The sequence below is a fragment of the Nannobrachium achirus genome, assembly GCF_963921795.1.
Source record: "Nannobrachium achirus genome assembly, chromosome: 21".
Classification (NCBI taxonomy): Eukaryota; Metazoa; Chordata; class Actinopteri; order Myctophiformes; family Myctophidae; genus Nannobrachium; species Nannobrachium achirus.
In genome coordinates, this window is record NC_137828.1 from 2,108,523 (window position 1) to 2,123,522 (window position 15,000).

Below are 15,000 nucleotides of genomic sequence, written 5' to 3' on the forward strand. Positions count from 1 at the left end.
TGTGTGTGTGTGTGTGTGTGTGTGTGTGTGTATATGGTGAATTTATACAGCGCTTTTATCCAAGGCGCTTTACAGAGATTGTGCATTACTTTCACCCATTCACACACACATTAATTACATTCACCCATTAACACACACATTCATTACATTCACACACACATTCATTACATTCACCACACACACACACACACACACACACACACACACACACACACACACACACACACACACACACACACACACACACACACACACACACACACTCACACTCACTCTCATACAGTGATGTCAGAGGAAACCATGCTTGGCACCAACCTGCTCATCAGGAGCAGTTAGGGGTTCAGAGTCTTGCTCAAGGACTCTTCCACACTAAACACCTTTGCAGACAGGCACGATTTTTTGCACGGAAAAAAAGGACGATTTCATTTTTTATAAAGAAAGCAATGATTCTCTATGACCTCATGCACACTGGCTCCGAATTTACAGTGGCTGCGGCCGTGCGTTTTTCCCCCCAAAACGAACCCTGTTGGATTTGTGCGTCTTTTTGCATGCAGTAAAAACTCATCACTCCTTTTATGACTCCTTTTGGGATCTGCAGTGTGGATTCCTCACAGCATTGCACACCAAATACAATGTGTTTTAATCATGCAGCAAACGTAAAGAAACGCAACGGTCCTGTGTGCAAAGTCCTTAACTCAGGGGGAGCCCGGGATCGAACTGGGAACCCTTCGTGCTCTAATGATGGTTTCTCTACCCCTGAGCTATGCTGCCCGTGTGTGTGTGTGTGTGTGCTGGGAACCCTTCGTGCTCTAATGATGGTTTCTCTACCCCTGAGCTATGCTGCCCGTGTGTGAGTGTGTGTGTAACGGAGGTGATCCGAACCTCCCCACCCGGCTTCGAACCCAGGTCTCCCACGCAGAAGTCCAATATCTTAACCACTAGACCAAAGAGACATCTCTTTGGTCCAGGGGAGATACTAGACTTTTGAGGCTTCAAGGCTGGGGCTGCGACTCTCTCCGTCACGTGTGTGTGTGTGTGTGTGTGTGTGTGTGTGTGTGTGTGTGTGTGTGTGTGTGTGTGTGTGTGTGTGTGTGTGTGTGTGTGTGTGTGTGTGTGTGTGTGTGTGTGTGTGTGCCCGCAGGGCAGTTTTTAGCTATAGGCGGTATAGGCGGCCGCCTAGAGCGCCACAACCTAGAGGGGGCGCCGAAATGGAGGGAGTGGACCCAAACCGGCCCCAAACCGACTAAAATCACAGCAAACCCCGCAAGAAATCGGGATTAGCAGGTTTTTTCCACTTGCGCACGCGAGTGGAGAGAGGCGCATTTGAGAGCACTCGCCAAGAGCGCTGATCAGACGCGCTACGGCCCTGTGTGTGTGTGCGTGCGTGTTTGTATGTCTAGCTATCTTTCTGCATGTCTGTCTGTCTGTCTGTGTCGCTCTGGCTGTTTGAAGGTCTGTGTCTCTCTTTGTGACTCATTGTCCTCTCTCACACACACACACACACACACACACACACACACACACACACACACACACACACACACACACACACACACACGCACAGTGTCTCCTCAGAGTCTTGTGATTTCTTTTAGGTGTCATGAGGTCTCGGTCACATCCATCTGGTTAGAGACAGATCAAATGAGTTGTGAGGTCAGGTCCCCTCTGCGCTTAGTCTCGCGTAGCCAGACAACTATTCCACAATCTCTGAATGCTATACAGAGTCTGGAACGGCAGCTCCCGAACGGCGAGTAACGCAAGTAGTCGCTGCTGCACTGAACTGTAGTCCCATTGGAAACATAACAGAAACACAATAGCTCAGACAAAGTCATTCCAATGAACTGTAGTCCCATTGGAAACATAACAGAAACACACTAGCACAGACAGAGTCATTATAATGAACTGTAGTCCCATTGGAAACACTAGAAGCTGGGCCGCCCTTCGGGCGGCCCAGCATCTAGTCGGCGACCTGGCCAACTCGGAACAATGTAAATAGGGAATGAATGCCCCGCCCTTTAATGCAAACCCCATTATACCTGTTTTCATAGGACCCGTTTTGACCATCTGTCTGCCTGTGTCCATTTATGCCCATATATGGAGATATCTGTATCTGTCTGTCTGTCGGCGTCCATTTTATGTCCATAAATGGAGATCACTGCAGTTATAGTTCTGGGTCCATTTTATGCCCATATATGCCCATATATGGAGATATCTGTCTATCTGCGGCCATTTTATGCCCATATATGGAGATCTCTGTATCTGTCTGTCTGTGTCCCTTTTATGCCCGTATATGGAGATCTTTGTGATTCTGCGTCCACTGTATGCCCATATATGCCATATATGGAGATATCTGTTTATCTGCGTCCATTTTATGCCCATATATGAGATCTCTGTCGCTTTTTCAAACAGATGGTCAAAACGGGTCCTATGACAACAGGTATAATGGGGTTTGCATTAAAGGGGGAACCGGCACTGTGTCTGCAACACAGTCGGAGGCACAGACAGATACAGAGATCTCCATAATGGGAATAAAGGGACACAGCCAAACAGATGGAGGAGGAGACAAACTTAATGAAAACCCCATTATACCTGTTGTCATAGGACCCGTTTTGACCATCTGTTTGCCTGTGTCCATTTATGCCCATATGGAGATATCTGTATATGTCTGTCTGCGTCCACTTTATGCCCATATATGGAGATCTTTGACCATCTGTTTGCCTGTGTCCATTTATGCCCATATATGGAGATATCTGTATCTGTCTGCATCCATTTTATGCCCATATATGGAGATCTATGCAGACACAGTGCCAGTTCCGGAAAATCCTGATGTCAGACATCAGAATCCGAACCTTTCATGCTGGTCGGGTCGAGTCGAGGCCGAGCACTGCACTACCTGCTGCGGTGGGGAACGCGCGTGCCGAATTTGAAATAGGGAATGAATGCCCCACCCTTTAATGCAAACCCCATGAATGCCCCACCCTTTAATGCAAACCCCAATATACCTGTTGTCATAGGACCCGTTTTGACCATCTGTTTGTCTTTGTCCACTTATGCCCATATATGAAGATCTCTGCACACACCCGGTTGCGGAAAACTCTGATGTCAGACATCAGCTCCGCATACAGGCATTCATTTTATTCCCATATATGGAGAACGCGCGTGCCGGTGGGACGAACGGTTCTCGAGATACGCGGATTACATACATACATACACACTCACAGAGATTTTTTGTTGACTCATGTGGCGTACGTGATGTCAGAGCCTTTTATGAGGTGATGTCACATTGAGTCAGCGCTTGCGCCGATTTCCTCCGGAACAGCCTGATGTCAACAATCAGCCCGCATAAGGAGATTCCGAACATTTCGTGCCGGTTCGGGAAAACCGTGCGTCGGGTCGGGTCGAGGCCCGGCACTGCACTCCGTGCCGCGGCGGGGAACGCGCGTGCCGAATCTGAAGCCGGTGGGACGAACGGTTCTCGAGATACGCGGATTACAGACACACAGACAGACACGCAGAGACTTCTCGCATTTATAGATAGATAACAGAAGCACACTAGCACAGACAGAGTCATTATAATGAACTGTAGTCCCATTGGAAACATAACAGAAACACAATAGCTCAGACAGAGTCATTCTAATGAACTGTAGTCCCATTGGAAACATAACAGAAACGCACTAGCTCAGACAAAGTCATTCGAGTTATGAGTGTATAGTTTAAGAAAACGTTTGAAAACATCATGGAAGTAACACCAATAACACCAGAGAAAGACCAAATAACGCCCCCAGAAATATTGAAAGGAGACATAACGCTTCCAGTAGGATATGTTATTATTGCTACTGCACCAAGGGAGCGGTTGCGTCACATCCGCTTTATCTCGCACTCATCGTTTCTATTTCCGTTTTCCAGACTGTTGCCCAAATCGCAGAGGCAACATTCTGGCCATGCGAGACTACCCTGCGCTCAAACACCAGGCATGCACACATAAGCCCCTTTTCCACTGACATGGCCCAACACCACACCACACCACTCCGCCCACTTGTGCCAGGTTTTCCATTAAAAGGACCTGGGTAGAGTGGTGTGAAAGTGATACTAAACGTGGTACTAAAAAGTAATGAATCTAGAGTAGGTCTGAGCTAGGCCAAACAGGGCCAAACACTTCATAATGACTGATCACTCAATGACTTTTCATTTAGACCACCAGGATATAGTTGTAATACATGATAATAGATTCTATTGTGTTATAATCTATTATAGTGTATTTTAATTAGGATAGTTGTATATGATAATAGATAATTAATAATAATAATAATTGTCCACATACTGACAGAACCCTCGCTAAAAACCCCAGGACAGCGATCCACTCGTCCTAGACTCTTCTCTAAACTGTGGAATAAACTCCCTAGCTTCCACCGTGGTCTGAAGACTCACCTCTTCAGACTCCAGTCCACCTAAGGGGTCCGCTCACTATCCCGACGGGCCGCTGTTCTGACTAGCGACGGCAGGTTAGTTACTGAGGTATTACTGAGGTTAAAGCTATACTATTGCTTTTTACGGACGTTTTTCGCCCGGGGTCGCCGCGGAGGGGTATAACGTAATTTTCCAAGAGCGTATGTATTCATTTGGAGAGTGAGAGGTTAAGAATCCTTCACCATCGTAAACACTGGTTGCTGAGGGAGACTACTTCCTGAAGAGACGCGGATTGGCCGGTAGTGTATCACGTGTGTATGATCTGCGATGTGATTGGCCAACGTATACACAACATATACAGATGATGCAAATGACGTAATTTTGCCGGGAAAGCCCGCCCCTGTCACGGTTAGGTAGAAAACATATAAAGAAAAGGCTTTTGGGGCTGAAATGAACAGAGTGGGGGTTCTAAAACTTTAGCGATTTAATAGTTAGGACCATTTTAAGATACGTTTTATAAAAAAAGTTACATAGTATAACTTCAAGTTTAGGGTTAGGGATAGAGTTAGGGTTAGTTTTAGTGTCGGAATGCCGGCCCGTCGGCACACTGATGCGGACCCTCCACCTAAGCCCATAGCACTTGCCGTACAGCACTCGCCTATCCTCGACCCTCAATGTCCCTCAATTTTCCAGCTACTGTTTGATTTCATATTGCACAGCACTAAGAACAGTGCACTACTTTGTTTGAAGGCAAGTTGAGGCCACAATGAACATAATTATGCCTGTCAACATTTCTAAACATATCGTGTTTTATTGTTCCGCTACATTTCATAATTGTTGTCGCACCACACTCATCCAAAAACAATTATTTTATCCACTCTCTCTCTCTCTCTCTCTCTCTCTCTCTCTCTCTCTCTCTCGCTCTCTCTCTCTCTCTCTCTCTCTCTCTCTCTCTCTCTCTCTCGCTCGCTCGCTCTCTCTCTCTCTCTCTCTCTCTCTCTCTCTCTCTCTCTCTCTCTCAGGAGATCAAGAAAGAGGGGAAGAGAGACGGAGGGAAAACGACCGGAGCCCCGCCCCTCCAATCAGACCTGTCCAATGGCAGAGCCAGCCCCGTGTCGGAGCCCAGCCTACGAGCCAGCAAGAGAGGTGCACACACACACACACACACACACACACACACACACACACACACACACACACACACACACACACACACGCACAAACGCACACACACACGCACGCACGCACGCACACACGCACGCACGCACGCACGCACGCACGCACGCACACACTCGCAGAACCATCGATAAAAGCCCCAGGACAAAAATCCACTCGTCCGAGACAGTTTGCCCTCCTGGCCCCCAAGCTGTGGAATAAACTCCCTGTCGCACTTAGAACAACGGACTCACTCGCTAGCTTTCACCGTGGACTGAAGACTCACCTTTTCAGACTCCACCTAAACCCTTAGCACTATTGTAAAAATCAATGACCATACATGAAGCTAGTTAGCATTTGTTTTTAGTTTTTTTTTTTTTAGAATCTTTTATTTTTACTGATTATATTGTTTATTTAGATTGATATTCCTATGCATTTGTTATATTGTTGTTGATGTTCTGACATGTTATCTTGTTTATTATAGTGATTATCTGCTTTTTTGTAAGTCGCTTTGGATTAAAAGCGTCTGCTAAATGCCTAAACTGTAAACTGTAACACACACACACACACACACACACACACACACACACACACACACACACACACACACACACACACACACACACACACACACACACACACACACACACACACACACACACAGAACATGTGAGTCAGGTGACACCAGCCTCACCTCTCTCTCCACAAACACATTATAATTTGTGCAGCAGTGACACCTGGTGGAGGAAAGAGGAACAGCAGCAGCTGTGATGTTGCCTTGCATCTCAGTAATGACCTGGTTAATTATGACTGATTCATTGTTATGAAATCATTAATAATGCATTAATAAAGATGAGGGGGGAAAAAAAGTATTTTTAAACATTTCTAAAATAGCCTGATCTACAAACTGACAGCGATGCTTTGTGAGTTTGTAGATCAGCGGCTTTCAAAGTGGGGTTCGGAGAAAATATACAGTGGTGGAAAAAGTACTCACATTCTTAACTTAAGTAAAAGTATCAATACTGCAATGTGGAAATACTCTGTTACAAGTAAAAGTCTGGAATTCAAAATGTACTTGAGTAAAAGTACGAAAGTATAGGCATCAAAATGTACTTTAAGTACCAAAAGTAAAAGTACAAAATGTTTGAAAATAGCAGATCTACAAGCACACAACACGTTGCGACGCGTTGTGAGCTTGTAGATCTGCTATTTTCAAATAGCCATGGTATGAAACATGGCTAATGTGGTTCATGTATGTTTTAAAATATTATAACTAAGTAGCTAGTAACAAAGTAGCTAGTAACTAAAGTTTTCAAATAAATGTAGTGGATTAAAAGTGCAATATTTTGATCCGAGGTGTAGTGGAGTAGAAGTAAAAGTATTGGAAATTGGAAATACTCAAGTAAAGTGCAAATACTTCAAAATTGTACTTAAGTACATGTACTTAGTTACTTCACAACACTGAAAATATAACGTCTAGAAAAATGCTGCAGTCCAAAGGTCTCTATTTGGACGGATGAAAACATGAATGACCAAACAGCACTGTTATGATTGACAGGGAAGGCCCTGGATCCAATGAATGCGGTGGGGGAACATGTCCTTGATCCCACACAAATGAAGCACTGGATGTGAAAGTGATGAAAAAAAAAACATCACGAGGATGCAACTGGGACGTATCATCAGTGATGTAGCCTGGGGTCGACGGGTGTTTCGGGTCTCGCAACATCATACACCCTCGCCCAGGTGACCCAGCCGGGGTTGATCAAGTCCCGACTTACGTCCCAGTAGCTATCCACGATCAGTCCTATTAGGGAAAGACCAGGGTCACTCGATGTGCTGCACCGGAACTACTCTGCCGGGATTGGGGGCAGCGCCACTCTGGCGCATGGAAGAACTAAGCTCTATGGGTTGACTCCTGGCCGGGCTCCTCCTACGTCTCACCAGGTCCTCTCCTGCTCTCACCAGGTTCAGAACCTGTGCGTTGCACCAGACTCCCGATCCAAACATTCCATTCAGCTGCTGCAGGTGGTTGGGCCGCAAGGGTTGGCCCACGGTAGTACTGCAAGCTCCACTTGGGCAAGGTGGTGCTGCAGGCTCCGCTTGCGGCTTGAATGGCCCTTCTAAAGGCGAATATGTTCTTCCACGGAACAGTGCACTAATCCAGTGTTTCTCAACCACTGTGCCTGGGGACCTTTGGTGTGCCCCTGAGAAGGGTCAAGTGTGCCCCTTGAAATCGTTGTGAGCTTGTAGATCTGCTATTTTCAGCATGCAACCAGCATGCAACCAAGTGTCATTACGATGCCATCAAGGCCTGCCAAAATACATTTTAGTTGACTAAATCAACTGTAGATTTAGTCAACTAAAATCTCATGATATTTAGTTGACTAAAGTTAGATTAAAACTCAAACTTTTCAGGAGACTAAATTATGACTAAAACTAAATGACATTTTATTCAAAAGCCAGTATTGTATTTATCATTTTAAAAAATGATTCAAACTAGTGAAAACAGCCGATCTACAAGCAGTAGATCGCTTGTAGATCGTCTGTTTTCACTACTGTTGTGCGACAGCCTTGTATGATACACCCCCGTATTATGTTGGTGTGCCCATGGATTCATGGGACATGAAAAGTGTGCCCATGCAGAAAAAAGGTTGAGAAACACTGCACTAATTCAGTGGTTCTCAACCTTTTCAGGCTGTGACCCCCAAAATGATCATATTTTAACTGGGGACCCCCCCCCACCCTGACGAGCACTAAGATTTGAGGCACTACATTTTGTATAACACGGTTCTATTGTGAAAATAGCAGATCTACATGCTCACAACGCCTTGCATTGCGAGGCGTTGTGAGCATGTAGATCTGCTATTTTCACAATGTCTGCCTCTAATATTTGACAATTTGGCCAATGTTTAATTTGTCATTTTAGAGGTATTAAAACGTCCTTAAATTGCCAGTTTAGAAATGTGCAGATACCCTCTATACACTTAAAGGTGATACACTTTTGAAAAGAAAGTGTATTTTTTGCTTCAAAAACGGCCATCAATGACGTCAGCGACGTCAGCAAATCTGGACAGCCTGTTTTGAGAACCCGTGGGATACTTTTAACTTCCGCCTTCCCAAAACCAGAGAAAGACACAACGGTCTGAAATGGGACTTTGTGAGGATAGAAGGTGCTAGTGGGACCCCAAAAAAATGTTTTAAAATAGGAAAAGTGAAATTTCAATTTCAAACAAACCAACTTTATGTTGGTTTGTTTACTGTTGAGAGAGAAAACAATGTTGCACATTAAGTTAATTATCTGGGGACCCCCCCCAAAATAATTTGTGGACCCCTCTGGGGGTCCCGACCCACAGGTTGAGAACCACTGCTCTGAATGACAGCATGATGATGCGTCAATCAGTTTCTGAGAAGTCGGAGATGAAGAATTTCCACAGAAAATCACAGAAGAGGAAATGACGGGCTAGCGCAGGGTTACGCAAACAGCAACAATGTCCAGTTGATAATGTGACTGAGCATGACACTGGGCAGTCATTTTGGAAGCCACTACTTTAGACCACAGCTGAAATTATTATTATTATTTTTTTTCCACTAAAATGTGATAAAGCCACAAAAGCATTTCATAAATATCAGGCTACATTTCACTTAAACGCCAGAGCTTAACTCTGCATGTAAAAAAATTAATGTGAGAGATCATGCAGGTCATTATTGCAGGTTAGAAATGTATTTAAAACTTGAATATCACAAAAGTAATATTTCAGCATGGCATCATTCCATAAGCCATATCTTCAAAACTGTTTGGTCAATCTCCACAACCAATATATCATTTTGTAGCTATGATTCCCAGCTTTTCAAATGAAAATTAAAAAGAAAAAAAAAAGAAAAAAGAAAATCATAATTCAATGACTAGCCGTCAGCCGTGCTGGGACACAAATGACAACATTAACACTGTTATACTTAAAGGAGGACTTCACCACTTTTCAACCTGTCTTCATATAATAAGTCCTCACTGTTCATGATAAAATAGCACAATTATTTTCTACTCAGTCCGGGTCTCATAGGAGAGTTGTGGGCGGGTCAAATCCATCCACCAGTGACATCATCGATTGACAGATGTTTCTTTTAACCTTAACCTCAGTAAAACTAACCCTAACCCTAACCCCAGGGACGTGCTGGCCATTGGGAAAAGCGGGACAACTCCCAAACGTCTGGTTCATTGCCGGCCGGTCCAGGCCGGCCATTAGGAAAAAAAATTAAACAAAATGTCGGCCTTCGTTCCATTCAATTGGGGGCTGGGCGGCCAACAAAGTAAATCGTCACTGTCGGGCAGAAACCTCGTATCTCCAAGTTTCAAATTTGTAGATTTGTTCGCAAAACAAAGCCCTGCTTCATCATACAAGGCTGTCGCACTAAAGAGTGAAAACAGCAGATCTACAAGCACACAACGCGGTGTTGTGTGCTTGTAGATCGGCTGTTTTCACTAGTTTAGATCATTTTTAAAATGATAAATACAAAACAAACGGTTTTGGACATACAAGGTTCTCAATTTCACTGAAACTAAAAAAAAAAATCACACCCGTGTGAACTGAGCGGTGGTTTACCCACCAACCCCCCGCCCCCTCCCCCCCCCCTCCCCCCTTCCCCTCGGGCCGCAAAAGTCTAGAGTTCAGACCGCTTTTTTGGAAAAAAATAAAGTTTTTGGGCGTGCTCAAACAACAGTAATAACTGCGTATTACCTTACTGTACTTTACTGTACTGTATACTGTACCTAACTGTACTGTATACTGTACTCTACTGTACCTAACTGTACTGTACTATTCTGTGTTCTATATCTATGAATTCTATGTGTTCTAGATCTATGAATTCTGTCATCAGGTCTAAAGTGAATGACACAATAGGCTGGCCGGCTATATGGAACCGGAGGAAGTTCATCAGTACACATGAGTAGCAGCTGGGTAGACACACCCATCTAGTCTAATAACAACACTGCCCTTTTAAAAAGATCAGAAGATCTCGGCTAGTGACAATTTTAGAAACCGTTAAAGGGGAAGACCACCTATTTTCAATATTGAACTATGTCATTAATATACCTTAGAGGAGTTGTGTGGAAATAGAAAAAAAGTTCCCCCTCTTCTGTGTTGCCTAGAACTGGAGGATTGATTTGGGGTTTGTATTGTAAAGTACAATGGTGTGATGTCATCAAGTTGTACTTTACAATACAAACCCCAAAATCAATCCTCCAGTTCTAGGAAACACAGAAGGGGGGGAACTTTTTTTCTATTTCCACACAACTCCTCTAAGGTATATTAATGACATAGTTCAATATTGAAAATGGGTGGTCTTCCCCTTTAATCAGTATAGCCTGGTTAAAGCTATAAAATAGTCAAACAAAGTAAACAAAATAACGTGTAGAAAAACCCTCAGTATACGCCTAAAGAAAAGACCAAAACAAAAAAATATAAACAAGTACACAAAATGTAGTCAAATGAGTAAAGGTAATAATAAAAGACAGTAACATCAGAAAAAACAACACATTATGTACACACAAATAGAACAATTATAAAATAATTATATAAAGATGAAGGAAAACATGTAAAAAAAAAAAGGCTTGATGATGATGATGATGTCACGTGCTTACACAATGTAAACGTATGTTTTCTCATGCATTCCATTGAATTAAATTGAATTGTGTGTGTGTGTGTGTGTGTGTGTGTGTGTGTGTGTGTGTGTGTGTGTGTGTGTGTGTGTGTGTGTGTGTGTGTGTGTGTGTGTGCGTGCGTGCGTGCGTGCGTGCGTGCGTGCGTGCGTGCGTGCGTGCGTGCGTGCGTGCGTGCGTGCGTGCGTGCGTGCGTGCGTGCGTGCGTGCGTGCGCGCGCGCGCGCGCGCGTGTGCGTGTGTGTGTCCAGCCTCACAGATCCGGCGGCGTCGTTGTAAAGCAGCGTTCAGCTACCTTCCTCAGAACGAAGACGAGCTGGAGCTGAAGATAGGAGACATCATAGACATCACCTCTGAGGTGCACGCACACACACACACACTGAGGATAGTGAGGTGCACGCACACACACACACACTGAGGATAGTGAGGTGCACGCACACACACACACACTGAAGATAGGAGACATCATAGACATCACCGCTGAGGTGCACGCACACACACACACACACTGAAGATAGGAGACATGGGCAGGGGTGCCCAGACTTTTTTTGACATGAGATCTACTTTTAAAATGACTAGCTCAACATGATCTACACATCCAACATGTTTTAGCTGAGGGCCTGAGGGGGGCTTTGGAATAGCAGCACTGGTGTTACATTTTAGACAAACACTTAAAGGGATATTTCACTTTCAAAAAAGCTTTTTGTCATTGTATTGTCTAATCAGGCTCTTGAGAACACCCTCGACATTTTTTTCAGTATTTAGATATTTGATAATTCATTTCCCCCCTTCCAGGACCTTCCTTTACAAACCTATTATAACTTCAAACTCCATTTTAACCACGATAGATTCAATGTCTTTTTTCTGGTGACTCCTGACACCCTCCGAATACGTGAGCAGGCCATGTTTTTTCAATAACTTTTTTCATTTATTTTTTATAATCTTTTATTGTATTTAAAAATTTTCATTTCCCCAAAAGATTAATATAAATAAATGAAAAATGTTATCGAAAAAACACGGCCTGCTCACATATTCGGAGGGTGTCAGGAGTCACCAGAAAAAAGACAGTCGTTTTCATTGAATCTATCTATCATGGTTAAAATGGAGTTTGAAGTTATAATGGGTTTGAGGGGGAAAATGGGGGGAAATTAATATCAAATATCTAAATACCGAATGAAGAAATTCAAAAACTGTCCTGGGTGTTGATTTAAAATCACCTAAACCACAGAGCAGCAGCAGTGGCTGTAATTTCAGTTCATTATTACTAGCCTATGAATTAATTCATTATTACTAGCCTATATATAAAAAATATGTGCCCCCTCAACATTTTCAACACCCCTTAGTCATTTCATCCTGCAGCCGGGCCTGACCCGACCCGACTTTTAGGGTAGGGTCCTAAAATACATATATTCAAATATTTGCACACATTTTCACGACTTTTTCAAAAATAGCAGATCTACAAGCTCGCAGCGCGGCACTTGGTGCCGCGCTGCGAGCTTGTAGATCTGCTATTTGTCCCTGGTTAAAGCATTCAATACTTCTAGGCCCTAAATGGGTTAATTGTGTGTGTGTGTGCGTGTGCGTGTGTGTGTGCGTGTGCGTGTGCGTGCGTGCGTGCGTGCGTGTGTGTGTGTGTGCGTGCGTGTGTGTGTGTGTGTGTGTGTGTGTGCGTGTGCAGGTGGAGGAGGGGTGGTTCGAGGGCGTCCTCAACGGGAAGACGGGGATGTTTCCCTCCAACTTCACCAAGGAGATCGTCCTATCAGAGGCCTCGGACACACCCCCTTCTCTGGACACGCCCCCGTCGCTGGACACACCCACCTCCCAGGAGGAGCAACACAGCAGCCGCACCAGTGAGTCACATGACGATCAGCAGCCAATCAGGTCACAGCCAGGGACCAGTGAGTCACAGAGATTTAACCCATTTAGGCCTAGAATTATTGAATGCTTTAACCTGTGAAAAAGCTTGTAGATCTGCTATTTTTGAAAAATCTTGAACATTTTAATTTTGACCCGATTCTATAAGTGTCTTTTGAATCCTTCTAAGGATTATTTGAAAAACCTGTTTTTCTGTCAGCAATCTGGCCAGCCATCGTCAAAGAAAAGGTCCTTTTCACTTAACACAAACTCTGCCATCAAAATACCCCTTTGTACCCCTTCCCTGCCATGCCCGTAGAACCCGTAAATGTAATAAAAATTAATTAAAAAACATTTTTTTATCGAAGCGCAACTAAAATAGGCCGGAACTAATGCTCCGTGATCGGTTTCTACACGGACACATTATTGAGCGGACAACTTTAACATTGGAGTCCCTGAACCGGAAGCGGAAGTCCGTCCTCTATTTTGGCCCGTTAACTTTCTGTCTGAACTCCGCGGCTTACAGATGGAGAACTTATTGATCAATTGAAAAAGTTTCAACGGATTTGAAAAGCTGATGGAATACGCGAACACACGATGCATAGCAGTGTCCGATCACACACGATGGGAACTAGACGAGCGCCCACGTTAACAGGTAGGAGAAGCCGGCAGTGAAAGACATAGAGAAATTAACAGGCTTTACGGCCGTAAACTACGAATGAGTTAACTGGAGCTCAGTTAGTCTGTTCTTGAGAGACTACTATGTCAGTGGTTCTCAAACCTTTTCATGTGAAGGACCCCCAAAATGATATTTAGTTGGTCCACGGACCCCCATCTCAAAATATTTAGTTCCAGGGACCACCCAGAAGCAAAATTTGAGTTACAAAGGTTTGCTTTGAAAATACATATATTCAAAGATTTGCACACATTTTCACGACTTTTTCAAAAATAGCAGATCTACAAGCTCGCAGCGCGGCACTCGGTGCCACGCTGTGAGCTTGTATATCTGCTGTTTTTCACTGGTTAAAGCATTCAATAATTCTAGGCATAAATCATAAATCACAAGAGACACCTTCGTACCTCCATGACTGCCTGCATAGATAGGTTCCAAACCGCCCACTCAGGTCTTCTACAGGGTTCCCACGGTCATGAAATTCCTGGAAATATTTTGAAATTAGAAAAATATTTTTCCAGTACTGGAAAAGTTTTGGAATTGATCAAGGGTCCTGGAAAAAATAGCTATGCATTGTCTTTGGTTATTGATTTTGTTAATACCTCTGAAATGACAAATTAAACATTGGCCAAATTGTCAAATTATTAGAGGCAGAAATTGTGAAAATAGCCGATCTACATGCTCACAACGCCTCCTCAACTCTTAGTGCTCGTCAGGGTGGGGGGGTCCCCAGTTAAAATATGATTATTTTGGGGGTCACGGCCTGAAAAGGTTGAGAACCACTGGCATACACTGCCTGTCTTTGGGCATTGTGCATAGGGGTAAGCAACTCGTTGTTGAGCTGGATTATTGTTATATAGTCCTGGAAATTGGGTGAAAAGTTTTGGAAAAGTTTTGGAAATTAATTGGTAAAGATGTGTGGGAACCCTGCCTCTAGTGCAGAGCTTCTCCATGTGCCGACAGTGACAATGACATAAAATACGGTGAAGCAGCTTTCTGCTTCTACAGACCGACAGCTTGGAATAAACTCCCACTACACCTATAAGACAGGCAGCCTCTGAGGACAGCTTTAAAGCACAGCTCAAGACCTGTTTCTATACTCTTGCTTTTAGCTGAATGTTTAAATCCCTGTGCTGCTATTGACGTCCGCACTGTTCTGAAAATGTTTTTTTTTCTTTTAGTCCTTACTGAATATGGGAAATGGGACAGATCCATGATGATGACATGACTGTAGAGATACTGTGTACCGCTTTGCCTGA

General features: G+C 43.9%; 1 protein-coding gene across 1 annotated transcript in view; it reads left to right on the forward strand.

Annotated features, from left to right (window-relative positions):
• The window catches only part of sh3kbp1 (SH3-domain kinase binding protein 1), a gene marked incomplete at its 5' end in the record, with an annotated part of 115,705 nt that overhangs the window by 47,855 nt on the left and 52,850 nt on the right, over positions 1–15,000 (forward strand). Inside the window, 3 exons of the mRNA XM_080752387.1 lie at positions 5,430–5,553; positions 11,466–11,572; positions 12,893–13,064. Of these exons, the coding sequence (XP_080608513.1) occupies positions 5,430–5,553; positions 11,466–11,572; positions 12,893–13,064 (403 nt within the window). The remainder of the gene's footprint in view (positions 1–5,429; positions 5,554–11,465; positions 11,573–12,892; positions 13,065–15,000) is intronic.